Below are 26,815 nucleotides of genomic sequence, written 5' to 3'. Positions count from 1 at the left end.
CCAGTTCTAACTGTTGCTTCTTGACCTGCATACAGGTTTCTCAGGAGGCAGGTCAGGTGGTCTGGTAATCCCATCTCTTTAAGAATTTTCCAGTTTGTCGTGATCCGCACAAAGGCTTTAGCGTAGTCAATGAAGCAAGAATAGATGTTTTTCTTGAATTCTCTTACTGTGACTCAATGGATGCTGGCAATTTGATCTCTGGTTCCTCTGCCTTTTCTAAATCCAGCTTGACCATCTGGAAGTTCTCCATTCACATACTGTTGAAGACTAGATAAAAGCCTTAAAAAAAAAAAATCACACTGCAAATGAAGGTAATGGCACCCCACTCCAGTACTCTTGCCTGGAAAATCCCATGGACAGAGGAGCCTGGTAGGCTGCAGTCCATGGGGTCTAGAAGAGTCAGACATGACTGAGGAACCTCACTTTCCCTTTTCACTTTAATGCATTGGAGAAGGAAATGGCAACCCACTCCAGTGTTCTTGCCTGGAGAATCCCAGGGACAGGGGAGCCTGGTGGGCTGCCATCTATGGGGTCGCACAGAGTCGGACACGAGTGAAGTGACTTAGCAGCAGCAGCAGCAAATGAATCTGTGGCATACATAACCCAGGTCTGAACCGAGCACTGGCAGAGTCCCCGGAAGCCGAAGCCTTCACCCCAGTGGGTGGCTTGCATGTGGCCCTGAAGCTGAACAAACAACCATGAGGTGCCAGCCACTCCTCCCGGTGTCCCGGTTTCAACAGCAAACAGAACTACCTCCCCTGGTGGAGCTTACGCTCTAACTGGGGGACTCATGAGAGTAAGTAACTGAAATAATAGAAGTCGACTCTAGAAGCTGTTTAGAGAGGCGAGGCTGGGACCGGGTGACGTTGGGGCTCCGGGTGCGCACTCGCAGAGCCCTCAGCTGCTTCTCTTCGGATCACGACCCCCGCCTCCTTCTTGCGGGCCCCAGCGCGGTGCCCGGAGCACGGAGCCGCGCGCATCGCCGGGCGGGCGGCACCAGGCCTCGCGCGTCCCCCGAGGGAGCCAGGCTCCCCGCACCTCCTCCGCGCGGCTCCGTGCTCTCCGCCGCGCCTCCAGTACCAGCCGAGGGCAGGCGGGACCGTTCCACTGGGTCCCCCGGTGGGCCTGGGCCCGTGAGACCCCCGGAGAGGGGCACCGAGGACCTGGCCACCCCGCGCAGCTGCAACCCTGGCAAAGGGCAGCAACCGCGACGGTGCGAGGCCGGGACTGGGCAAGCTCAGGAAGGTGGGCGGAGTGGGCCGGCGAGGGCGGGGCCGGCGGAGGAGGAGGCGGGCGGGGCGGGGGGCGCCGGCCCCTCCCCCGGGGTCGCCCCCAACCGCCGCCTCCGCGGGTTCCACCCGGACCGCAGCCCAGCGGCAGCCAAGTTCACGCTGGCGCCAGGACCCGGACCTGGACTCCCGCCCCGACCCTCAGCCCCCCGACCCGGACCCAGATCCAGACCCGGACCCGGACCCCGACCCGGACACTGACCCGGACCCTGACCCGGACCCGGACCCTGACCCCCACCCGGACCCCGACCCGGACCCAGACCCGAACCCTGACCCGGATCCGGACCCCGACCCCCACCCGGACCCCGACCCGGACCCGTGAGCCCTGCCTGGACCCGGACTCCCATCCCCGCAGGTGAGCGTGTCAGGGCGCCAGAGGCGCCGCTTCCTGCGTCCCGGCCTGGACCTGGCCGATGGCTGTCGCCTCCGCCGCGACTAGCTGGGTCCAGAGCCGAAGCCTCGGGACCGCCCCTGGGCCTGCTGTAGAGGCTAGTCGGGCCGGCTCGCTGTGGAGACCGGGTCGGGCCGGGCCTGCTGTGGGGACCGGGTTGGTCTGGCTCTGCTGTACGGACCAGGTCGGGCCAGCTCCGCGCACAGCACTCCGTGCGCTGCCTGCCCGTCCTTCCTTCGGGAAGAGCCCCGGCCCCCGCCCTCCACTCCCTCCCGTCTCCTCTCAGCACGGCCTCTGCTGGGCCCCCTGTACCCCGGCCCCCACCCTCCATCCAGGGGTGGCCTGAAATGCAGGTTTTCCGAGCCTCTGAAAGGGCCGTCCTGCAGGACCGGCACCCAGGTTCTAGGCCGAGTTCCTGTCTCTTGTTGCCCCCAGAAGCATCTAGAGGGAAGCGCAGGGTGTGGGGTACCTGCAGATCGGAGGTTGGGTGGTTCTGGAGGTTTGTGCGTGGGTGCTGGGGGCTGGCAGTGAGCAAGGCTACAGAAGGACTCTGGCAGCAAGTCGCCAAGCAGAGGGCCAGCCGGAGCCTCTCTCCTTCAGGCCCCGGGAGGCGGTGGAGGGCTGGCAGGCTCTGTGTGGTGGGGGCTGAGGCGAGCGCGGGGGTACAAGAGGTGGTCTGGGGTCCGCGGGCCAGTGTCCCTGCTTCCTGCCAGGTCTCCTTGAAAACAGAAGGGGTTTTCTAGGACACTGTCAGCAGGGAGCTGGGCCCTGACACGGCCCTGCACCCCCGTTTCTGTGGGACCTTGGTCACCCTGCCTCCATTAAAATGTGCCTGGAAACAAAGTGTACCCCGCACCCCTCCACCCAATCCCGGCGGGGGAGGGGCAGGTGGGGGGGGGAGGGACGTGCCAGGCCTGTCCCCCCAGAAGTAGGCAGAGGGAGGGTGCCCGCAGGAAGGCCCCACCCAGGCAGGCGGATGGTCTCACCCGGGGGGTGGCTGTGGGGGCCAGCTGCTTGTTGACAAGAGGAGGCTCCCCCAGTCGCCCCTGCTTACCGTGGCCCCATCCGGATCCTTCCTCCTGGACCTCCAAGTGTTTTCCCACACAGAGGATCCTGGTGACACAGGACGCAGAGGCCCCGGCTGCCCGCTGACCCGGGTGTGGTTAGGCAGAGCGGGGGCCTGGCGTTGGCGTTCTGATGCCCCTGTCCATGGCCCTGGGCTGGGCCTGGTGGCGGCGGGGCTGGGGGCAGCGGGTGTTGTGCGCTGGAGGACCCTTGTGCGGCTCTTCCAGGAGCTGCTGTCCTCCTTGCTCATCCTCCTGAATGCCGGTCCAGCACCATTCCCTTCAGGGGATGAGAGAGGTGAGCCTGACCTTCAGGAGACCCTCAGCCCCCAAGACCCGGAAGACGGGCCCCTGGGACCCCAGTGTGCTTCGCAGCAGAACAAGGCAGGTGGCAGCCTGCCGGCTGCTTCTGATGGCAGGGCCTGGTCGCCCGTCACCTGACCCCAGCCCCAGGGTAGCCAGGACCAGTCTGCCCCACAGGGACTGCTGATGACACCCTGCCCTCCTCCCAGCAGGACCTTTCTTCTCTAAGCAGTAACTGCCCAGGAGCTTTTAAGTCAGCCAGACCTTTCTGCGCCGTTCTGCTCTCAACAAGGGTGGGCTGAGCACCAGCTGTGCGGACAGGGGGCGGGCCTGTGTCCCCCAGGCCTCGGCCACCGACCCCCAGGGGCCGCTTGTGCGTCTTCGTGGGCGTGGCTGGGGCTGCCCCCCTGGCAGAGGGCTGACCCTGGGCTTGGGCCGGCAGACCTGCTCCTGAGCTCCTGGCCCGTCTGTTTCAGGCTTCAGTTTTTTCAGGAAAGTGGTTGGTTTGGAAAAGTACAAGAACTGGCCTCCCCAGAGTCACTGGCTTCCTCAAAGTGTGGTGTGTCCTTGGCACGCCGACCAGGCACTTTGTACTTGACAGGACCTCTGCCGGGTGTGCAACGTGGCTGGATTATGAGGGGGTGGTCGGGTCTCTGCTCTCACAGGCGGGACCTAGGGACGTTCCAGGGCTCGTGTCACTCAGGAGAGGGGCAAGGTCCCCTAATCCTCCCCTCCTCCCGTCCTTAGAGCCGGCACCAACCTGGGCCAGAGGGCGGGCGGCAGGCGGGACGTCTCTGACTCTGGGAGCCTCGCGTCTCCCTGCCCTCCGGGCTCAGGGCTCGGGTCCGCCCCAGTCCCTCCCCCTTGGGCTCCGCCCCCTCCCCGTCCCTCCCCCTGGGCTCCGCCTCCTCCACGTCCCTCCCTCTGGGCCCCGCCCGCGCCCTTTGGCTCCGCCCCCTCCACGTCCCTCCGCCTGGGCCCCGCCCCCTCCCTTGGGCTCCGCCCCTCCACCTCCCTCCCTCTGGGCTCCGCCCCCTCCCTTGGGCTCCGCCCCCTCCCCGTCCCTCCTCCCTGGGCTCCTCCCCCTCCCCTGGATCCCGCCCCTTCCCCGTCCGTCCCCCTGGGCTCCGCCCCCTCCCCCCGTCCCTCTCCCCTGGGCTGGGCCCCCATCCCTAGGTCTGCACCCTTAGGCTCGGCCCCTCCCCTGTCCTGCAACCCCCGCCAGGGCGCTGCTGCCCCGCGCTCCACGCCCTCCTGGTCTCCTGCTGGGAGGCCCTGGGGGGGGGCTGGCGGAGGCGGGGTTGTTCCGTGAGGCTGTCAGTGAGCAAGCGGGAGGGCGAGCGTGACCGTCACAACACAGACGGGTGGCCGACGGGGAGGGGAGAGCCGGGCGCCCAGCGCCTGGTCCAGCACTGCAGGGACCGCAGCCCTGGGGTCGCCACACGGCCCGGAAACGGCCGGGTGGTCCCGCTCACTGCCCTGCCATGGAGCACCCCAGGCCCCCAACTGCCCTCCCAGGGGCCCTTAGAGGGACACGCGGTGGCCGCGGCCGGCGCCCCCTCTGGACTTGCCTCGTGGGCGCTGGCATCACCAAGGGGGCTGTTCTTCGGGTTATTTCACTCGATAATGTAAGGAGGGGGAAGGAGCAGAGGTATGCAGGGTGCCCGTGGGCACTGGGCCCCCAGGTCCAGCTGTCGGGACACGGAGAGCAGGACTGAGACAGTAACTGACCGCCATGCACACACGCGAGGGAGGCCGAGCGTCTGCAAGGACTCGCCCCCAAGGCGCCTGCGCGGTGCCGCGCCCCCAAGCCTCGGGGACCCCGCCCCCGGCTGTTTCCTCCTCCTCCTCAGGCCTCCGCCCGAGATGTCCTGGAGGCACCGCCCTCCGGACCCAGCGGCCGGGGTAAGGGGCCAGGGCAGGTGAACGGCACAGTGGATGTTGACAGTCGGTCCTTTCTTTAAGGGGGTCTCGCGGGGTGCACGCCTTGCGCCAGGAATGGGGTGAGCGGACGACACTCTGATGAAGAAAGCCACGGGTAGCTGGTGACGTTGCAGCTTGTTTTCCGCCCCCCAGAGAGTAACTTGGCCCCTTGGGCCTCACGCGTGTGCACCCCCAGGGCCCGTGCAGCAGTGGGGCACGCACCTGCGCAGGGAGCGTGGGGCGCTGGCCAGGAGACCGGCCCCGGACACGGGAGACAGAGTCTGGGACACGATCGAGCTGCAATGTCTGCGGGGCACAGGGTCGGGGCCAGGGTGACTGGCTGGTAGAGGCCATTGGACGGTGGGAAGGACCGTGGGAAGGGCTGGGGCCGGAGGTAGCATGTCCCAGGCTGAGGGGACGGTGCTGGAGAAGGCGCAGAGGTGGGGGCCCCGAGGTGAGGTTCCGGTAGAATTCTGGGTGAGGAGGAGCTGGGCTGGAGAGAGGGAGGGTGAGGTGAGAGAGACACAGTCAGGGTTAGAGGCCCGGGGAGGAGGGAGGGGTCTGCTCCCTGAACCAGGGGGCTCTGGGCCCAGGATGAAGGAGGGGAGCCCCCCACACCTGCTACCTTAACCAGAGGGGCTCTGGGCCCAGGAGGAAGCAGGGCAGCACCCCCCCCCCCGGCCCCTTCCCCTGGACCAGGGGGCCCTGGGCCCCAGAAGGAAGAAGGGAGGAGGGCAGGCACTCCCTCCTCGGAGGCCGTCTGGGGAGGGGCGTCCTCTCCCTCCAGGGGCCTGGTCTTTCCTGGCCTTCACCTCCTAGAGGGTAGCTGCCCGCGCCGTGGAGGGTCATCGGCTTTACCTAAGGCCAACTGATCGTGACATCTGAGAATCCCATCACAGCAACACCCCGCACCGGGTGGGTGGGCCAGCCAGGAGGACACACAGGGCCCAGCGGCCAGGGGGCCATGTGTGGTCCTGAGCTGGGCACAGCCCTGTCGGCCCCTGCAGGGTGCTGGGCCCCAGGGTCCCCGGGCAGCCAGCTAACATTCATGACTGGGCCCTGATGAGGTTCCCGCTGCCCCCAGCGCACGCCCACAGATAGGGAACAGCGATGGGGGAGCTGCGCTCACCACCACTGACCATGCTTTGCTTGGTTGGTTCGCAGTCTCAGGAGTTTGCTGGGTGAGAGTTGGACCTGCTCGTACACGGAGGGCTCGGAGAGGCCCGGACGGCAGGCACAGTTGATAAGCGAGGACCTCAGATACCGTGCTCGCCGTGGGCAGCACCAGGCGGAACTGGCCCACCGCCCAGGTCTCACGTTCACACAGAGGCAGTAAAGGGCTCCGTCGAGGTCACGTCCTGGCCGTCTCTGCCCCGCGGAGCTGCTGCAAGGCCACCTCCCTAACATGGTCCCTGGTGCGTGGACGGTGGGCAGAAGCCGCGTTCCGAGGACAGGGGCATGGACGGTCTGGGTCCAGCCGGTGGTCAGCCGGCAGTCACGCCCTCCATCACGGGAGGCCCGCTGGAGGCCTTGCACTCCCTGACGTGTGCATGACCCGGATCATGGAATAAAGAGTGTTCTTCCAAGGGCCATGACTGACAGGCCAGCACAGCCCTGGGGGTCGCCAGGCAGGGCCAGGCTGGGACTCGAGGGAGGGGGCCCCTCCCAGTAACCTTTCAGGTCCTCTGGTGGATGCAAAATAAATGGTAATGAGGACCCTTTGGAAGAGGGCACGGCAACCCCCTCCAGGATTCCTGCCTGGAGAATCCCATGGACAGAGGAGCCTGGCGGGCTACAGTCCACAGGGTCACACAGAGCTGGACACGACTGAAGATACAGCATGCGTGCACGCACAGAGACCTTTGCGGTGCCCCGTGTGGGAAGCCCCTGCTTCCCTGGGAGGTGCCCCGCTGTGGGGGTGAGATTCCTGCTCCGTGGAGCTTGGGCCCTGAACCCTGTCCTGCCTGGGGGCCTCTGTGTCCTGGGCTGACCCTCAGATTCGCTCCGGAACGAGAGTGTCAGGATAGAAGCCCCGGTGTCCACCGTGTAGACAGAGCGCTCATGGGCAGCACACACCCCAGCACATCGGGGCGCCCCCCTGCCCGGCGCCACCATCACTGAGGGCGGAAGGCAGGCAGGAAGGATGCTTTACAGGGTCTATTTGGGCTTTGGAAGCTCTGGCAGGAGTTCCTCCAGGAAGCCTGGGAACCTTGAAGGCAATGGCCACTCCCCCTCCCCCAGGGATGCTGCCCCCGCCCCGTCCCCGCCTCGGGCTCCACACAGCATCAGGCCTGCCCCGTGGGATCTAGGCATGTACGCTGGGCCCACCAGCCAGTCGGGAGGAGTCACCTAGCTCGCCAGAGGCCCCTACCAGCAAGTGGGGGGCGACCTGGTGTGTGGAGTGTCCCACGCTGAACGAGGGGCCCTGGGGTCACTGCACACAACCCAGCAGACAGCAGCCTCGTTTAACGCCACCTACCCCCCAGAGGGGCCCGTCTGTGGGGTCCACCCGCACCAGAACTTGGCTTCCCCGGTGAAGAAGCAGAAAGCGCTGGAACTTCGGCCATCCGGGCAGCAGCAGCCGTTCCAAGAGGCTCCTCAGGAGGCTGGGTCCAGATGACCCCGTGGTCTCTGCTCCCAGCGCACGTGGTCAGCAGGGCCCCAGACACCTCGTGGCCTCTGTTGTGCCTGCTCCAGAGAGACCCGCGAGCCCGCTGGAGGGCCTGCGAAGCAGCTCTAAGTCCGCATGGTTCATGTCTCTCGTGTACTGCTGTGACCTCGAGCCAGTGGAAACCGTGGGTCGGTCCAGGAAGCCCGAGCCACCCCGTACAAGTCAGCAAACGGTAAACTCAGAAGGATGCTGGTCGGGGTCTACTGTGACATCTGCTCCGGGCGTGGTCGAGTGTAACGCTGAGTGCGTTGGTCCAGCACCTTTGACAGGGCTTCTCTTCAGTCGAGAGAAGGCGACACGGGGGATGACCAGCCGGCCATGACCTTGAGTCCTGGGGGGCACACACGCAAAGGTGCAGGGGCAGAGAACAGACCGGGCTGGCCCTCGGAGGGGCTCGAAGGCCAAGGACCCTGCTTCTCCTCGGCGGGAGGTGGGAGCCATTCTTGGCTAGAGTGTGTGATCCGCCCCGTTCCAGCAAGAACTCAGGGCTGAGGTGTCGAGGGTCCTGGGTGGGGGGAGCTGAGAGAGGAGGATCTGGGAGCCCCCCAAATCCACATTGGAGGAGAGGGGTGTGGACCGGGAGGTGGAGGTGGCGGCGTGGCCTGAAGGTGACGCAGTGAGCATTTGCTGCCCTCCAGGCTTTGGGTGGGAGAAAGACCCCAGGCGACCCCCGAGGCTGCTGTCCTGGGCGCAGGGCAGGAGGGGCGGGGCACCCAGGCAGAGGGGGCGGAGGGGGCGGAGGGGGAGGAGGGGCGGGCGTCCAGGCGGAGGTGCTCGTCCTGTTTCCCAGTGATCTGGATGGCTTTACGGGCTCTGCAGACTCCTCCCGAGCGGATTAAGGAAAGGGCCCGCCAGGCATGGGGGCGGCTCGTCTCTCCTCCCCGGAGGGCACTGCGTGTCCCGCAATTTTCCTTCTTCGCTGAGACCCTCACACCGGTTTCAGGGCAGAGTCCTGCTTTCAGATGAGCAGGCCCACAGTGGCCGGCTCTGCCTTGGCTCTGCGCAGTCCGTGTGGGACTCCTGAAGGCCTCAGGGGACCCGAGAGCAGGGACCGCGCCTTCCCGGCACTGTTGAGAAGTGCCCTCCAGCGCGCAGACCGTTCAGAAGCAGCAAAAATCTGCTTTCCGTTCATCCAGCACAAAGTAAACCGCACGCCCCTCCCCCCTCTGCCCCACACCCACCGGGTCACTTAGCCCAGGACCTGCGGGGCCTCAGGGACCCAGGGATCCCTCCCCACTCTCTCACTGCCAGCGGCCAGTCTGGGTTTGAACCAGGGCCCAGGCACCAGCTCCACGCCCAGCGCAGCCTCTGAAACCAGACAAGGCCCCAGCGTGAGGCCCTGGCACCTGGCAGCCTTTTGACAAAACCCAGGGCACTCTACCAAGGGCAGGGGGCCCCATTGGGGGCAGGGGCTTACTCTGGAGAGCTGGGCGGCGCCTCCAGCCAGAGAGAGGCGTCCAGCCGGCAGACAGTCGGGACGATCTCCTGGAGAAGGGCATGGCAACCCACTCCAGTATTCTTGCCTGGAGAATCCCATGGACAGAGGAGTCCGGTGAGCTACAGTCTGTGGGGTCCCAAAGAGTCGGACACGACTGAGCAAGTTAACACTACTGCTAAGCCTCGCTAAACGCAGGAGAAGGCAGGTGCTCGCGCAGCGGAGCGTGTGCCAGACGCCCGCAGATCGTGGGCCGGGCTGACCCGCCCCCAAAGCCCCTGCCCCTCCCCCCCGCCCCCCGCCGGCTCCACGAAGTTTGGGCAAGGTTGAGCAAATTGCCATCCATACACAGCTGGCTTCTTTCTCTGGGCGGGGAGGGTGGGGTCATCGTGGCTCTAAATCACAATCCTGGCCAGGTCAGCAGAGAGGAGGCTCCCGGAGGGAATTCTAAGAATCTGCTCTCCAGGCTGAAGGGCAGCTGGAGCCACGGGTAGGCGCAGCCACTGCCGGTGATAACCGCTGACTCGGGTCCTCTTGGGCACCTTCCTCCTCCCGGCCTGCATTGCCCCGAGGAGGGCTGGGGGTTGACGTGGGGCAATCCCAGGGGTCCTCCGCCGTCCTCACCGGACTGGTGAGGGTGACTTGGGGGTGGGGGGGTGGCTGGAGCAGTTACAGGCCTGAGCACACCCCAGTTGGCCCCCCGCACCCCAAGTGACAGCCTCACACTTGGGACAAGCCCCGGACCCTGCCGTCTGCCCGACCTCATCCCCACTGTGGGGACAAGGGTGTCCCTGCCCCCCACCTGTCGTGAAGTGAGGGGCCGGTCAGTGTGGCTCAGCCCGCTCTCCCCAGGGCCCCCAGCCCTGCCATCCTTCAGGGGTGGTCCTAGCAGACTCCAGATCCTGCCTTCTGCTGACCCCCTGTGCTGTGACCCCCCCTCCCCAAGTCCCAGCTCACGGGTCCCACATCTGTGCTCTGCTGCACCATTTAAACCCGTGCCGCAGAGGGCGACAGGCCCTTTCCAGAGGGGAGACCCCACAAGATGGGGGGACAAAGACAGTGTTCCTGCCCCTCGTGACGTGACCCCAGGAGAGCCGACACGGGGTGGGGAGGACCTGAGAGCCTCGGAGACCCCCTGCTGTCCTGGCCCACAGCGCCCCCAGCTCCCCCTTTCTCAGCCTCAGGGGTCAGGCTGATGTGGGGGGAAGTAATTGAGAGCCTCGGGGAACCCCCCCCCCGCTGTCCTGGCCCCCAAGGCCTCTTTCTCAGCCTCAGGGGGTCGGGCTTTGGGTTGCCACCCTGTTTCCCACATCAGCCCCCCTGGTCCATGCCTGCCGCACTCACGCCAAGCCGGGAGTGAGACAGGAAGTGCAGGTGGGTGTGCAAGGGCTGCTCAAGGGACAGTGGCCGGGACGTGGGGCGGGCCAGGACCGTCCAGGCCCCAGGACCGCCTTCCGGAAGCAGCACAGCCAGGCTGAGTGGGGAAGGGGTGGGGGAGAAGGAGGGCTGGGCGGGGGGCCCTGGGGAGGGGGCAGCAAGGGGCAGTGATCACGCCCAGAGGCTCCGTCCCGGATGTGGACCCAGGCCCTGTTTGGGGGTGACCTCGCCCTGACCTCAGGGGCCCCGCCCGTCAGGGGTCAGTCCCTCAGCCAGGAGGGAGAGGCTGTGACCCGGGCGCTGCCTCTCAGGTCACCTCTGCCCCCCGCCGACCCCGTGTCCCCATTTTCTCTGCCCTCCTTTCCGGGCCCCCGTTCCTAAGAGCTGTGTGGACTGGAAAAGGCAAGTGCCCCCCTAATGGGCCCTCGACCCAGGAGCTCTGTCACCCAGCCCGGCCGGGGAGGGCCCAGGAGTGGGTCCAACCAGGACCAGGTCCCTTCACTCGCAGCTGCTCCTGGACTGGCTGGCGGGGCTGGGCAGGAGCTGTGGGGGCCGGACAGGTTACTGGGGTGGCAGGGCGTCGGGTGTGAGGGGCAGCGATCCCTGGCGCCTCGTCACCTGGCCAGGGCTGCCGGGAGTCCTCAGTTTCTGGCGGGGGCGCCTCGGGGAGGCCCCAGCACTCTGCATGGCTCCCACCCAGCAGCAGTGAGACCCCTGTGCTTGCCCCCAGGCTGAGTCTGCCTCTCGGAATTCGGAGCCGCCCTGGACATGCCATGAGAGCAAGCACCCGTCCCTGAGTTCAGCGGAGTCTTCAGTGTGGTCTCAGAGGCGCTGGAGCAGGGACCTCTCTGCATCAGGCTCCCCATGGATGAAGCCAGCAAGCCGCGCTGCCTCTGGCCAACTGCCCCTCCAGAAAGAGTGGGAATAAAAGAAGCACCTTAAGAAGTAAAAGCAGTGCTGTAAGAAGCGCCGTGAGAAGGGCGGCAGGGGCTGGACCGGGGTCCTCACTGGACACGGGGTGGGCCAGGCGAGTGACACAGGGCATGCACACGCTCACTCTGTCACACTTGCACACGCAGGGCACACACGCACACTGTCAGGCAGAGTCACGTCAGGGCATGCACACGCTCACTGTCAGGCATACATCAGGGCACGCACACACACACACTCTGTCACACTCACGCACACAGGGCATGCACACACTGTCACACTTGCACACGCAGGGCACACACGCACACTGTCAGGCAGAGTCACGTCAGGGCATGCCCACGCTCACTGTCAGGCATACATCAGGGCACGCACACACACACTCTGTCACACTCACGCACACAGGGCATGCACACACTCACTGTCACACTTGCACACGCAGGGCACACACGCACACTGTCAGGCAGAGTCACGTCAGGGCATGCACACGCTCACTGTCAAACTTGCGCACACAGGGCATGCACACGCACACTTCAGGCACACTTACATCAGGGCACGCACATGCTCACTCTGTCACACTTGCACGCGCAGGGCACACACAGGCACACACGCCTGCTAGAAGCGGCTTTCCTGGCAGACAATTGCATTGTATTCTGTGCCTTCTATGGAATGACTTTTTGTGGTTTTCTACTATTGTATAGAGTATTTTAATGGCATTGTTGAGCTACAATTTACATGTTAAAAATACATTCAAATGAACAATAGAGTGAGTTGGTAAATGCACAACCGTGCCCCCACCGCCTGACCGCGGCACGTCGCCCACCTGCGGCCGCCTCCAGCCGGGCTGTGCGGACCTGCTTTCTGCCTCGGGTGTGGCCTCTAGCACGTGTCATGGACTCGTGTAAATCGTGTTCTCCGCTTGGCGTGATTTTTTGACATTTGTCCACAAACCAGTAGTTTGCTCCTACTTACTGCTGAATGGTTTTCCTGCGTCGTTGTGTGAAACCTGTACTTTTTGGGCCTGTGTTTTGGAAGCTTTATTTCTGAAACACTCTTGGCAGGACCCAAGGTAGAGGACAAAGACCAGGATCCAGAACCCGGGGCAGAGCCCCTGGGCTGTGCTCATTAGCTGCCCGGTGGAGGCTGACGTCCGTTCCTGGCGCCTTCCCTGGGAGAAGCCCCACTTCTGCACCCCTGCCTGCACCCCAGGGGTTCCTGTGTGTGTGCGTGCCTGGCTGCCGCTGCTCGGACACTCATGGAAAGGGGCCGCACCCGCATCCGTCCTTCCTCATGGCAGGATGGTCTGTGGCTCACAGGGCATCGCGGGCAGTGAGTCGGGCAGCCAGGCGCAGGTGCGGGGTCAGGGGTTAGTATCCGCTTTCCGGCTCTTCAGCCGTTGGAAAAATCCTCAAGTCGCAGGTTAAAGGGACACGCACATCTCGGAGGAGAGCAGGGCTGCCCTAACCCTGGAGACAAAGGGCGGCAGGCTGTTCAGAGTCCCTGTGACCCCCACAGCGGGCGGGCACAGGGCGGGCAGCGAGGGGCAGACAGAGCCCAGAAGGGCTTTGCATGTCCCCGCCCATGGCCCACGCCTTCCAACCCTGGTGGGGCCCGACGTAAGGACAGCGGGAACCGAGTTTCCCGGGGCCAGCCAGCTGCCCTCCAGGGACCTCGTGTCTGTGGCCTGGAAGCCTCCCCCAGTCCCTCTCAGATGCGGCAGCTCAGGGCCCCCCAGCTCACCTGGGGACAGACGCCCAGGGTGCGGGCCGAAGGCGGGGACGGAAATAACCTGCGGCTGTCCCGTTCCCCGTGCTCTCTCAGCAGCTGGGAGGTCAGGAGCTCCACTCTCCAGGGGCCCCTGGCCAGCAGGGGGCAGGGACCCCGGCCTGATGGGCCAGGGCAGCCTTCGGGGAGACCTTGTCTGGGGACTGGCCTCGCTACCTCTGGGCTCACCTCCCTCCAGGTGTGAGAGGAGGTGGGGAGCCATGGGGACCTGGGGCGCCTGTCTCTCGGGACGCCCCTCCAGCCCCTCTGGCTTCCCCGTGGGGCCCTGGGTCTGCGGTCCACGCGGGGCCTTGGGGCCACGTTCAGTCCCCGATCTGGAGGAGGAGGTGGTCCGCTGGGGAGAGGGGTCAGCGGGAGCAGGGTGGAGCCAGCCTGCGTGTTTATTTGCATTCCAGGCATCGCAGCTACTTAGGAGCCTGGACCTTGTCCTGGCCCCAGTGCCAGCATTTTTCCCAGCCAGGAGCTCACAGGGCACCCATCCCCGGAAGCCGGCAGCTGGGTGAGTCTGGGTGCGGCACCCTGCCTGCGGCCGGACGGCAGAAGACGGCCCCATGAGTGGGGACATGTGGCCCCGTCCCCCTGGGGACACAGCCCCATCCCTCTGGTGACACGCGGCCCCGTCCCTTTGGGGACATGCCAGCTGCCAGCCCTTCCCCACCCTGACGAGTCCTCCCCGCAGTAGCAGACGGAAGGCCCTGGTCCCGAGAACCGTGTGCGGCTGGCGGGATGACTGAGGAGCTCCGGGACGTGCTGGTGCTGCTGCCTACACGGGAACGGCTGCGGCTGTCCGTGGGGGTGAGCGTGGAGGGGAGCAGGGTCTGGGGACGGGGGGCCGTGGGGTGAGCGTGGAGGGGAGCAGGGCCCGGGGACGGGGGCGGGGGGGCCGTGAGGTGAGCGTGGAGGGGAGCAGGGCCTGGGGGCGGGGGGCCGTGGGGTGAGCGTGGAGGGGAGCAGGGCCTGGGGACGGGGGTGGGGGGGGCGTGGGGTGAGCGTGGAGGGGAGCAGGGCCCGGGGACCGGGGGGCCGTGGGGTGAGCGTGGAGGGGAGCAGGGCTCGGGGACGGGGGGCCGTGGGGTGAGCGTGGAGGGGAGCAGGGCCTGGGGGCGGGGGGCCGTGGGGTGAGCGGTGAGTCAGGCCTCTCCCGCCTTGTCTGTGGGTGACCGTGAGGTCCTTCCCCGGGGAACAGACCGCGGTGGTCCTCACAAGAAGGGGAGACGTTGCGTTTATGCAGCAGGTGTCCTCCCGGGACCGCAGACCTCCCTGATGCTCAGAGCAGATGCCGTCACGCAGCCCCAGGTCCTGCCTCCCCTTGACCCTTCGCTGTCCACTTCCGGCGTCCGTCCTGAGTGGCCAGGCTCCCCCGCCCAGGTCTCGGTCGGAGTCTTCAGGGAGGGTCTCTCACGCAAAGCCGCCTCCCAGCCCCGCCTGCCGCACAGTCCCCGCCCCCCACAGAGCCGCGCCGCCGCGCCTTGCGGGCCTCCCGCGGACACAGGCTCCGGCTGGACCCTGGAGGCCCCGCCCTCCCTGCGAAGGGCCGCCCCTTGGTGCTGGGCCGGGGCGCGGGGCGGGGCTTCACTGGACGGTGTCCTGGGCTCACACGCTCAGGCCGTCCTCTCAGGAGCGGTGTGGACCGTCCCTTATGAATGCCTGGCCCCGCTCAGCAGGCACGGGGCGGGGGCACCGGGCGGAGGCTCTGAGGCAGCGAGCGACCCGCGGGCTCCCGGCAGACGCCCCGCGGTCTCAGGCCGAGAAGCCGCTGCTCGTCCCCCTGCGCCCGACTCTGGGTCACCAGTCGTCTATGAGGAAGCACAGCCCTGGGGACCAAGCTCCCCTCCCCACCGCCTGCCCCAGGCCCCGGCCACCCGAGGGACCCTCCGCAGGCGTCCTCGGGGCCCCTGCGGGCGGCCAGCACCGGGGGCACGCAGGCGGGACCCTGCTCGCTCCGCCCTCCCTGGAAGGGGCTAAGGGACCAGAACCCGCCCCCAGCGCCCCGACAGGACGGCCCGGGAGCGGCTGGGGTGCGGGGCGCGTGGGGCCTGGCCTGAGGACAAACAGCGTAGGGACACTGGGCGGGTCGCGGGGCAGACTCAGAGCCTGCCCGCGGGGCCTCCGGCGTCCAGCCTGGCCCTCGGCACTCGGGGGCGGCTAGGGGGTCAGTGACGGGCGGGCGGTTCCAGCCGGGACCTCATGGTGGCTGCGGTCGGGGACGGGGTCTCCCACTGGCCCAGGTGCTGAGCGGAAGTGACGCGCCTTCAGGTTCTTCTGCGCCCGGGGCTCTGGCCCTCAGGGCGGCCGATCTCCGAGGGGTCTGAGCTGCAGGCTCCTCTGGCCCATCCCCTCTTCGCCGTGCGGCCCAGGGTGGCCCCTTTCCACACTGACTGGAGCCCTGATGTGGCGGGCTCTGCCCCCTCCCTTCACCCTCTCGACGTGCAGCCTGGGGGCCCTCACCCCCATTGGCCTGACTCCCCAGAGGGGGAGACTCGAGGTCCAGGGCTGGGGGGAGCTGGGAGCCCAGCTGGGGCTGCAGCCTGAGCCCTGTCCCGGAGCCTGTGTGCGATCTCGCTGCTGCAGGCGTGGCTGCCCCTGCCCGCAGGGGTGGGAGTGGAGGCGTGGGGGAACGAGGGTGCTCCAGAGGACCCGCGGGGCTGGGGTGCTGGGGAGGGGGAGGCAGCCCTCACCTGGCCCATGACCGGAGCGATTCTGCTGACCGTCCCCAACTGTGAGGAGGAAGCTCCTGTTTCTGCATCTCCTTCCTGGGAATGCGGGGTGGAGGGGGCCTGGGGGGATGGGGGCCCAGGAAGCTGCCGTCCACAGGGATGCGTCTCGCGTGCTCAGCTGTCACGGGTGCTCAGGCCCCGTCCAGGGAGGACGGACTCTGTCTCTCTTTCCTTACCGCTCCCCTCACGGGCCTGTCTTAGTCAAGTTTAGAGGTGTAGAGAAGCACCTATAAAGCTGGCTGGTCCCTGAGGGGGTGTCCTCATTGGAGGTGTTTTGGTGTTGGTGGTGTTCTGTCGCTCAGTCGTGTCCGACTCTTTGCGACCCCATGAACCGCAGCACGCCAGGCCTCCCTGTCCATCACCAACTCCTGGAGTCCATCCAAACTCACATCCATTGAGTCGGTGATGCCATCCAACCATCTCATCCTCTGTCGTCCCCTTCTCCTCCTGCCCCCAATCTTTCCCAGCATCAGGGTCTTTTCAAATGAGTCAGCTCTTCGCATCAGGTGGCCAAAGTATTGGAGTTTCAGCTTCAGCATCAGTCCTTCCAATGAACACCCAGGACTGACTGCCTTTAGGATTGACTGGTTGGATCTCCTTGCAGTCCAAGGGGCTCTCAAGAGTCTTCTCCAACACCACAGTTCAAAAGCATCAATTCTTCGGCACTCAGTTTTCTTTAGAGTCCAACGCTCACATCCATACATGACCACTGGAAAAACCATAGCTTTGACTAGATGGACCTTAGTCGTTAAAACGATGTCTTTTCTTTTTAATACACTGTCTAGGTTTGTCATAGCTTTTCTTCCAAGGAGCAAGCGTCTTTGAATTTCATGGCTGCAGTCACCATCTGCAGTGATTTTGGAGCCCAAGAAAATAAAGTCTGACACTGTTTCCACTGTTTCCCCATCTGTCTGCCATGAGGTGATGGCAGTGAAGGATAGCTGTGGTTTGTGAAAAAGCAGAACTTACCGTGGGAGGGGCCTAGCGAAGAGCCGGCTCCCTGAGGCCTGCCCTTGGGGCGGGCTGGGAAGGACCGCAGTGCCTCAAGGCTTCTCTGCTCAGGGACGCTCTTCTGGTTTGGAGCCGAGGCCCCAAGCCCTTGTCCCCATCCAGCGAGCTGGTCGTGGGTCTTCAGGGGGTTCACTGTGTCCTGAGAGCTGCTGCCGGCCGTGGGGAGGGGGCAGCAGGAGGACTTAGGGGAGGAGGGAGGGAGGTGCTGGGTGTGGGCCCTGCCCACGTGAGGGCCTGAATTCCCGAGTCAGGGCCACGTGTCTCCCTGCACTTTCCAAATCTTGCTCCCTGGCTCTTCAGGGACCCTCCAGGGCAGGTTCCCTGGAGGACGCGCGGCCAGAAGGAAGGTGAGCCCATGGATGCAGACACGGAACTCAGTTGTGACGGGTCCCACAGGGCGGCCTCCTGCAGGCTCCCCGCCTGGCCTTGCAACTTGGGGCCAGCTTAGTTCCAGGCGTGTGCATGCCGGGCTGAGCGCACGGGCGGACCCCGTGTTTACCTGCACAGCGGCTTCACACCGAGCGTCAGGAGACGATGGCTGGGAAGACCCAGAGGGTGAGTCACTGTCATGGCAGGCTGAGGGGCCGACCCTCAACAAGTCAGAGGGACAGTGGCAAGGCCGGCCCCCCAGGAACGGACCAGTGAGAAGCGGAACGCCCCTCTGACTGAAGACGATTAGATGCCCTGGTGACAGACCGCCCCGAAGTCCCAGGAGCCATGGCCTCCCCAGGAAGCCTGCAGCAGCGTCCTCGGACGCCCCGGGCCAGGCCCCATGCTCAGCACCCAGGGCCACTGCGCTCCAGCCCCGCGGCCGCCCAGGGTTAACGGGCCCACCACCTGCAGCCTCCTCAGCCAGCCTCCCACGCAGGGACTCGGCCAGCACGGGAGCTTCCATCTGTCGGCCCAACCACCAGCCCGGGATACGCAGAGGACGGAGGCCCAGAGGCACCCAGGAAACGTGTTGGCCACGGGGAACAGCGCCCGGGTGCCCCAAAATCAAGGCCTTGAGCTCTGTCCAATCAACAAAGCAGGAAAACGCCAACATTCGTGAGACCACTGGAAATTTAATCCTGGGGGATGTTTGGTATAATGGACTTTTTAGGCAGACTGAAGCATTTTTGGACAATGGAAAGCAGACTGGCTAACAGTTGAGAGAGCGCACGCCCTCCTCTGGGCACATGCGGGTGAAAGGGCCGCTCGGGCTCTGACCGTGCAGGGTGGACACACACCCAGGACAGGCCGCCCGGAGCTGGGAGGGGCCGGAAGGCGGCAGGGCTGGGGGCTCGGCCTTGGCCCTGGAACCCAGCGGGACGGGCCTGCAGCAGGAGCGGGGTGTGGGGAGTCACAGACCCGCCCCCACACGACCGGCTCCTTTCAGGGGTGCCCAGATCCCAGCCCCACTTCCAGGAGTGGCCTGGCGACGTTGGCTTCGGGTGGGGAGGCGTGGGGGGCGCCCGGCCTCTGTCCCTGGAGGGGCAGGCTCTCTCTGGAATCGGCACCCCTCCCTCTTTCACAGGAGCCCCACTGCAGGGAGGGACACCTCGTCGTCAGCCCGGGAGCCTCCGGGGACCCTGTGCGCTGACCCCGCTGGGGCCAGCTCTGCTCGGTGGAACCCCTCCTCCTCACCCCCCTCGCGGGCACTGCCCCGCGCTGTGCCCTGAGCGCCTCCTGCCCCCTCACAGGTGCAGGCCACGGGGCGCGAGCTCTTCCAGCAGGTGTGCGACCGGACTGGCATCAGAGAAGCCCACTTCTTTGGCCTCAGCGTGGTCAGAAGTAAGCAAGGATCGTCTGGCGACCCCGGGACCCCGGCCCCTTCCCAGGTCAGGGGTGGGGGGTGCTCGGGGAGACGATCCCAGGCCTCTGCCTGGTGCCCCCCCGTGCCGTGTTCCAGGGGCATGGGGCGATTCCTCCTCACCACATCAGAGCACACACGTGCTCTCACGGGCACAGACTCATGCACACTCGCACACTCACACACACACTCGGACACACACATACTCAAGTATCCACACACATATGATCACACTCATGCACGCCGTCTCACATGTTTACATGCTTACATTCACACCCATGCACCACTCACACACTCACACTCACATTATACTTATATGCACATACTCACATGCACACACTCACATGTGTTTACACACTCTCACACTGATGCACACATGCACACACAGGCACAGACACATACACAGTTGCACACTCATGCAGACTCAGACACACACATCCTCGAGTATCCACACACATATGATCACACTCATGCACACTGTCTCACATGTTTAAATGCATTCACAGCCATGCACCACTCACATACTCACACTCACATGTGTTTACATGCTCTCACACTGGTGCACACATGCACACACAGGCACAGGCACATACACACTCGCACACTCACATGCACACTCAGACACACATCCTCGAGTATCCACGTGCACACACATATCACACTCACACACGCCGTCTCACATGTTTACATACTTACACATTCACACCCATGCACCACGCACACACTCACACACATTATACTTACACGCACATACTCTCATGCACACAGTCACTCACACGTGTTTACACGCTCACACTGGTGCACACACACACACACACAGTGGCACTCATGTGCACGCACACACACACTCTCACAGCCCCAACACGCTGTGCTCAGGCCCTGCCTCTCTTTGTAGACAATGAGCACGTCTTCATGGATCTGGAGCAGAAGCTCAGCAAATACTTCTCCAAGGACTGGAAGCGAGAGACACGCGGAGTAAGTCAGCGCGCCAGGCCGGAGGCCGGGCTGCTGGCCCTCAAGCGGCCCCATCCCCCGGGTTGTGGCATGGGGCTGGGCCTGAGGGTGCAGGCGAGTGCCCCGAGTGTTCTGGACGCTTGCTTTCCCCTCTAACAAAGTGACAGAAAGCCACGAGCCGCCCGCAGGACGCACATGGGCTCAGACTGGTCTGCGGGGATGGGGGTGGTGGCTCCGTCCGGCGCCCCAGCCAGCGGTCAGCCCCCACCCCAAGGCCTCACTGCGGCCTGCGCCCCACGCTTCCAGCCCCAGGGCGGCGGCAGGCCAGGCGCCCCCTTTGTGGCCTTCCTCGGGGTGCAGTACTACGTGGAAAACGGAATGCTCATCAGGTAGGAGCTCACTGCTCTCACGCCTCCCAGAAGGTGACGGGCTGTCAGGATGCCGCTGAGGCTGGAGGGGAGGGTGGGGGGCAGCCGACCTCCCAGTCAGAGGCCTGTGAGGACCGGGTACAAACAAGTGCATTTCAAGGGCAGGCATTTTTATGCCCTGGGGTGGGGCTTTTCCCTGGCGGGGGGGGGGGGGGGGCAGGGCCTGAGGGTTCCTGTGCAAGTGGGGGGCCGCCCTCCTGCTGGTGCCCTGCCGGAGGGAAAGGCGCCGGGCAGGCACCCTGCAGGCTCCTCCTGAGCCCCTGGGCTGCGTTCCCGAGAGAACCTCCCAGAGCCTGGGTGGGGTAACAGGGGCCCTGGAACCCAGGCCTGGGGGTGAGCAGGGCCTGGGTCCAGGAACCACCCCCCAGCAGGTGAGCTGGGCCCCCATGAGCCTGCCCAGTTGTGTGAGGTTCTGGAAAAGTCTCAGGGGGCGAACAGGCAGGTTGGGCGGAGGGAGGGTGGCCCTTTGCCATGGGGCCAGTCGCTCCAGTGGTGTTAGATGTGGACTTGGCCCTGGGTGCCCTGCCCCCCGCGGGGCGGGCAGTGAGCAGAGGAAAGGGACCCACCCCGGGGTGTGGGCGGCTGCAAACTGGGTTGGCCGGCGGGCCCTGGGCCCTGCTCACCTGGCATCTCAGGAGCCGCACGTCCACCTGTGCCTGCCCCGCCGCAGGCCCCGAGAGCCTGGGGGTGACCAGTCGGGGTCCAGGAGGCCGGGGGACGCGGGGACGGCCCCTGAGCCCGGCCGCCCGCCACCCACAGGGACCGCACGGCCCGGCACCTGTACTATCGCCACCTGAAGGAGCGCGTGCTGTGCTCGCACTGCGTCCACCGCGAGGAGGCCTACTTCCTGCTGGCCGCCTACGGGCTGCAGGCCGACCTGGGCAACCACCGCCGGGCGGCGCACGCCGGCTGCTACTTCCAGCCGCAGGCCTACTTCCCGCAGTGGGTGAGGGTTTCTCTCCCTCCCGGGGGCGGGGTTGAGGGGGGGAGTGGGGGTGAAGGGCAGGGGAGTGGGTGGGGGGCGGAGCCGGGGGAAGTCCACGGTGGGGGAAGTCCACTGGGGGCCGGGGAGGGTGGGGCATCCACGGCGGGGCGGAGTCCATGGGGGGCGGGGTCCACGGGGGGGCGGGGGCGGGCTCAGGCTGGACCGGGCGGCGGCTCCCCCTGCAGATCATCGCCAAGAGGGGCAGTGCCTACATCCTCAGACACGCGCCCGCCCTGCACCGCGAGCAGCGCGGCCTGAGCCCCCGGGAGGCCGAGCTGCGCTTCATCCGGGAGGCCTGCCGGTTGGAGGACGTGCCAGTGCACTTCTTCAGGCTCTACAAGGTCCCTCCGGGATGGGGAGGCGAGGGGCACGCCTCCAGGGCCAGGATCGGCTGAGCCACCTGGGCCCACCAGGATGGGGAGGGGGAGTGTCCCCACGGCCATCCCAGGACCGCGACCCTGGCCCAGACCAGAGGGGAATTGGGAGGAGGCCTGGGGAACCCCCTTCAGCCCGCAGATTCCCCGATCCACCAGTGAGGGTCAGTGAGGAGGTCCACGGGCCTAGACCTCACGGACATCCGTGTCCCTTTAGGATAAGAAGGAGGACCAACCTACCATCATCCTGGGCCTGACGCTCAGAGGGGTGCAGGTCTTCCAGGTGACTGCAGGGGCCGCCCCTTCTGCCCCCGCCCTACCCCCAGCGCTGGCCTTGACCCTCCCCTGGCTGACTGTGGACGCGGCCGACCCTGCTGTCTTGCAGGAAGTGAACCGCACCCCACAACTTCTCTACGACTTCCCCTGGCCCCAGGTTGAGAAGCTGGCCTTTCTGGTGCGTGTCCGAGGGGGTCAAGGTTAGGGGGTGGGCCTCTGCCCCCAGGGGAGCCTGGTAGACGCTCCTCCTGCAGGGCATTGACTGGGAACGTCATCGACCACGAGCGCAGGCCCAGCCTGAGGTCTGTGTCTGGGGGGTCAGGCCGCGGAGCTCCCCCTCCTCCCCGCCCCGGAAGCGCCCTCGCCCTCCTGAGGGGCCTGCTGCCTGGTTCTCCTCACCAGGAGAGCTTCTGACTCCTGGATGGGGACAATAAAGGGGTCGGGGCGGGGGGGGCATGGAAACCCTGCATCTCGGACTCTACTTCCAGGCCTGACGGCTGGCCTGGCACGCTGCGGGGGGCGGAGCGTGGGTGCTGGGCGCGGGCTGGCCATCGGCTCCTTCTCTGGCCTCAGGCGCCCCACACGCCGTGGGCCCAGGGGTCCAGAAGCCCCCAGCCCAGCACAGAGGGCCCCACGTTACAGCCACTCTCAGGCCCCCACCCCCCGCCAGGCGAAATCAGACGGTGAGACAGAGACCGGGAGGGAGCCTCCCAGCCCCAGGCCTGGCGATGCCGTCTGGTTTCCTCGTGAAGTCACAGCCGGGGCTCCTCTCCGCTCAGGGCGAGAAGTTCGAGCTCTGGCCCCACGGGCAGCCCGCAGCCCGAAGGCTCGTGTTCCGCACGGGCTGCGCCTGGCGCTCCCGCCACCTGCTGCGCCTGCTCCGCACCAGCCACCAGCTGCACCTGGGCCTGCAGCAGGCGCGCCAGCAGCTGCGGCAGCTCGAGGAGGCGGAAGGTGGGCGCCATCCCCGCCCGGCCGGCAGGACCTGCGCGCGAGCGTACGGGCATGCGTTGTGTGCGTGCGCCTAGGCTGAGACGCGGTAGCCCCTGGGGCAGAGAGGCCGAGGCCGGATGACAGCTTCCGCCTGGGGCCCGGGCAGTGACAGTGGACACGGGGGCCCTGGTCTCGGGTGGCACTTCCTTCCCCCCACCGCGCCTCCGGGGAGGCCTCGGCTCGCAGGGCCTGGCTGCAGGCCGGACCCCAGGGCCTCCCCCAGCGTGCGGCCCCTCCACCCCCCGCGCTGTTCTCACGGCCGCCGCCCCTCCCCGCACAGAGAAGCAGTGCTACCGGGAATCCTATGTCAGCGACGCGCGGGACGCCGACCAGGACGCGGAGCCGGCAGGCAGTGGGGACCAGGCTGGGGCAGACGGGCGCCCCCCGAGTCTCCGCTCGCGCCTCTCGGCTGACAGCCGCTGCAGCTCCCTCTCACTGGGCTTCGAGGTCAACCCCCAGCGCACGGGGCCCGCGGAGCCGGAGGAGATGTCCGTGGATGAGCCCGAGGGGGTCGCGGCGCTCCCTGCAGAGGAGCCCCCCAGCAGCCCGAGCAGCAGCCAGAACAGCCCTGGAACGGTCGACGGAGGCAGAGGTGGGCGTGTGGGGGACACCTGGGATCAGGGGACGCGGAGCCTGCCGCCTGGCTAGACTCCGGCTGAGCCGCCGCTGGGGGCACCGCTGGGGGCCAGGGCCTGCGTGACCCTGGCTCCTGGACACTTGGTCACATGAGAGTCCCTGCACCAGGGGGCGGACGGGGAGGGGCAGGGAGGACCGGGCTCCCTGCGGACACGGCGGGTGGCGGCCCCTCAGCCCCCTGCAGCGGGTCCCTCGTAGGGAGCCCGGCCCTGCCAGCGTCCCTCGTTAAAGACCCCACTGCAGGAAGGCGTTCCGCCAGCTTTCTCTCTTGATGCCCCCAGGGTTAGCAGAAGTCACAGGACAGGCGGCCACTGATTGTACTCGGCCTCTTGTGGGAGTTCCAGGACCAAGCGCCCACCCAGCTTAGCATGGGCTCCTGGTCCTCGGAGATGCTTCCGCAGTAGGTCTGGGAGTGGGCGGCCCTGAAGGGGTCACCCCAGGAAGGTTACACAGACTCTGCTAATCCTTGGGCATCTGTAGCACCTTGGAGAATGGATGTAAGCCTCAGGGCCTGGCCACTCAGGTTCACCTAGAGTGACCGAAGGTTAGATAGGGGCACCCAGCATCACCCAAGGCCTCCCAGAGTCACTCAGGTCATGTAGGGTCACTGAGCATCATTCAGGAGCACCCAGTGCTACCCAGGGTCACCCAGGGTCACACAGCGGGTTTGGATCAAGCCGTCCTGCCCACTCTACCTTCTGAGTGTCTGGTCCCCCGGTAAAGGACAGACTGGCCTCCATCCCGGAGGCGTTGTCCGAGCGTGTGGTCTGCGATCCAGCGTGAGCAGTAATGTCAGTAATAGTAACATGGCATCTTCCTGGACGTCAGAACTTGGACAACCTCAGCGGCCAGTGTGGAAGGATGGGCAGTGGGAACTGGCAGGCGGGCGCAGGGGCCGGGGGGCTCCTGGAGGACCATCTGAGGGGAGGAGCCCAGGTCGCCCACAGAAACCATCGTTTCTTGAAGGGGCTCTCACCCCTCGCATGGGGGGGTCACAGGTGGCCTGCAGGCGGGGGTCCGAGGTCACAGCCCGCCGCTCTGCGACCCCAGGCCCCAGGAGGAGTAGGGGGCGTGGAGCCACAGATGTGCCCAATCTCATCTCCAAGGTGGGTCCCAGGGGTGGGCCCCCCCTCTGCCAGGAGCAGAGGGCTGTCCCCAGGCCCTGCTCACACCCCTTCCTCCCGGCAGCCTCCCCACAGCAGCCGCTGGCTGTGGTGCAGGTCACGCTGGTCAGCCTGAGGGCGCCGAGCGCTGAGGCCACCCTACACCAGGTAGGTCCCCCCGTGGGCCGGGCAGCCAGCTCTCTCCCTCGTCTCCCGTCAGGCCAGGGGCCCCCCAGAGGGCCCATAGGAGACTTGGTGGGCAGGGGGGGTGGGTGAGGTTTTGGGGGACAAGGCAGGTGGGGGACTGAGAGCTTGGCCTGGAGTAGGGGGTCTTCCTGGCTGCGTGCGTGAGTTAAGGGGGGCGGGAAGGGAAATGGAGCCGGACTGAGACAGGGGGCAGCTCCTCGTCATCTCTGCCTGCAGATCCTGGAGCCCGAGGCGGCAGCTGGACATGTGGACCAGCATAGCCGAAGCCTGGACCACACGCGCCCCGAGCCCGCCCCACGCCCGGCACCCCGCGCCCGTGCCCTCGGCCGAGCTTTGGACCCCGGGCTGAGGGCGTCCGTGAACTCCCTGTCCCCCAGCCGGCTCCGGAAGGACCAGCTCCCGGAGGAGTTTGTGGTGTAGACGCCCCCAGGGGCTGCTTCACCACCGCAGGGCTCGGTCCACGCCACCCGCTCCACCTGCTTGGGTCTCTGTCCCTGCAGTGTGGCTCCATCCATTCGGGGCTCTGCCCACCCACCCCCAGTCCCTCTGTCCATCTGAGCCGCCCCCCCTGAGGCCCCTACCTCCCCGGCCATGCTGAACGTGGCCTCTGGCGCTGCCCCCTTCACCTGCGGATGTGTGGGCCAGCTCTGACGGCCAGGCCTGGAGGTGCCCAGCAGGCCTCACCTGCCCTGCCGTGGGGACCACGGCCACTCTGAGCGCCTTCCATCCATGCCTCCAGGAGGCAGAAGCCAAAGTTTGGGGATCCGGTCCGCACTCAGTGGGCTGTGGGCTGACTCCAACCTGCAGGGAAGTGGTCTTAGCAAGCTTCCCGGGAGCCTGGAGCTCAGGGTCACTGTCGTGGTCGCTGCACTGGCCACAGGCTCTCCAGACCACCCTGTCCGCAGCGCCTGCCACTCACAGTCCTGGGCCTGCTGGACAGGCCCCTGGGGGAAGCATGAGCCCAGCTGCATCGCCCCAGACCCCCGGCGGACCCTACCCTGTCCGCCGTGTGTACACAGGAGGCACCAGGCCTGGAACTGCGGGGCTGCATGGACACTCGTCCCGGGGAGCTCGTGAATCTGGCGACAGGAAGCGGGAGGGGCAGGCTCAGCCACGGTCCCCTCTGAGGGCACGGAAGGAATGTTCCAGAAGGAAACCCTGAGCGTCCTCCTTTCGCATCACAAGTCAGGCTCCGAAGGAGGCCCCTCCCCATCTCCAGCCCCAGTGTCCATCTGGCCTCAGGCCGTCTGGATTTCAGGCAGCCCTGGCCTCTGGTCAGGTCAGCACCGGTCACCACCACCCCCAGGCCATTTGTGGCCACCGCCCCCTCCCTGCATCAGAAGGCCAGACGGGAGGTGGGGGGAGATAGGGCGAGACCTCCCCCCAGGCTTCACCACCTCTCCACTGGCAGCTGAACGGCTGAGTGGAGTTTCACAGGGATTTCTGGAAAGCACTCTAAGAGACTTTGACCCTGGCTGGAGGCTGCCCTGCGGGTGACTGAGAGGCGGCCGAGGCCCAGCGTCCCGCTCGGGGTTGGGCCCGCTGGGTGAGGGGCACCAGGGAGGTGGGCCACAGGTGTTCTGTCTCCTGCTAGAGTCAGGGAGGCTGCCCCTGGGTAGAGGCATGGCCCCCACCATCCCACCCGGAGGGTCCTGCGTGTGCGGGCCTTTCTCAAAGCCGTCCACCTGGAGGCAGGTGCAGAGGGGCTGGGCTGGGCCTGACTGGGGCAGGGACCGGTCTCGGACTGGCGTTCTGTTCTCCCTGATGTTCTGGTGCACGTCTCACCTGCCTCCTGACTCAAGATGGGCCCCTGCCTCCCTTCCAGAGGCTCTGGGGGGCTGCTCTGGACAGGTGGGACTCCACAGGCAATGCCAGCCTGAGGCAGGTGACAGGCCCCTGGGTGCGGGCTGTGTGGCTTAACCCACTGCAGGTCCTCCGGCCTCTCCCCCGCCCTCTTTGCCTGGTTGCACTGACCTGTGTGGTTCTGAGCACTGTGCCCGAGATGGTACCTTCCCCCCGGTTCTGCCCATGTGTGAGGACCACACAGGGACAGACGGAGCCTGAGCCCAGGGGGCAGAGAGTGCATCCCAGTCTTAACTGGGCCTCTGGGTCCTTTCTGTGAAAGGAGTCTTGTTTGTGCACACACCAGGCACAAATAAAGAGCTGGATGCCGG

General features: G+C 66.1%; 2 protein-coding genes across 14 annotated transcripts; one reads left to right on the top strand and one right to left on the bottom strand.

The window, feature by feature from the left end:
* Nucleotides 1-901: 901 nt before the first annotated feature.
* On the top strand, nt 902-26,815 carry FRMD1 (FERM domain containing 1). Of its 13 annotated transcripts, XM_043888354.1 has the most exons (15): nt 902-1,644; nt 13,561-13,664; nt 13,845-13,960; nt 18,576-18,666; nt 19,581-19,660; nt 19,946-20,028; nt 20,827-21,013; nt 21,238-21,393; nt 21,644-21,709; nt 21,812-21,880; nt 22,482-22,656; nt 22,976-23,287; nt 24,298-24,437; nt 24,520-24,602; nt 24,858-24,998. In XM_043888354.1, the coding sequence occupies exons 3-14, from the start codon at nt 13,892-13,894 to the stop codon at nt 24,568-24,570; spliced, it is 1,479 nt and encodes a 492-aa protein (XP_043744289.1). In that variant the 5' UTR covers nt 902-1,644; nt 13,561-13,664; nt 13,845-13,891; the 3' UTR covers nt 24,571-24,602; nt 24,858-24,998. The 13 variants fall into 13 exon arrangements, with proteins under 13 accessions (XP_043744289.1, XP_043744283.1, XP_043744286.1 ...); XM_043888348.1 differs by having other exon boundaries at nt 13,848-13,960; nt 24,298-24,602; nt 24,858-26,815; XM_043888351.1 differs by lacking the exon at nt 24,298-24,437 and having other exon boundaries at nt 24,858-26,815.
* Nucleotides 4,365-6,228, bottom strand: LOC122684272 (opioid growth factor receptor-like). Its single transcript, XM_043888276.1, has 4 exons — nt 6,100-6,228; nt 5,193-5,458; nt 4,779-5,066; nt 4,365-4,526 (listed from the first exon to the last, which is right to left on the bottom strand). The coding sequence occupies exons 1-4, from the start codon at nt 6,110-6,112 to the stop codon at nt 4,365-4,367; spliced, it is 729 nt and encodes a 242-aa protein (XP_043744211.1). The 5' UTR covers nt 6,113-6,228.

Source organism: Cervus elaphus, chromosome 26 (genome assembly GCF_910594005.1).
Source record: "Cervus elaphus chromosome 26, mCerEla1.1, whole genome shotgun sequence".
NCBI classification, from domain to species: Eukaryota; Metazoa; Chordata; class Mammalia; order Artiodactyla; family Cervidae; genus Cervus; species Cervus elaphus.
This window is presented reverse-complemented; position numbering and strand designations above follow the sequence as displayed.

Bases quoted from the DNA above. Each gene is read 5' to 3' on its own strand.
- FRMD1 (XM_043888348.1), top strand. From the start codon at position 13,892: ATGACTGAGGAGCTCCGGGACGTGCTGGTGCTGCTGCCTACACGGGAA. The intron at 13,961-18,575 runs GTGAGCGTGGAG...GCCCCCTCACAG, and splicing joins GGCTGCGGCTGTCCGTGGGG to GTGCAGGCCACGGGGCGCGA. The intron at 20,029-20,826 runs GTAGGAGCTCAC...CGCCACCCACAG, and splicing joins GAAAACGGAATGCTCATCAG to GGACCGCACGGCCCGGCACC.
- LOC122684272 (XM_043888276.1), bottom strand. The intron at 5,067-5,192 runs GTGCGTGCCCCA...TTTCTTCATCAG, and splicing joins GCCCCACGCTCCCTGCGCAG to AGTGTCGTCCGCTCACCCCA. The intron at 4,527-4,778 runs GTCAGTTACTGT...GCTCCATGGCAG, and splicing joins CCTCGCGTGTGTGCATGGCG to GGCAGTGAGCGGGACCACCC.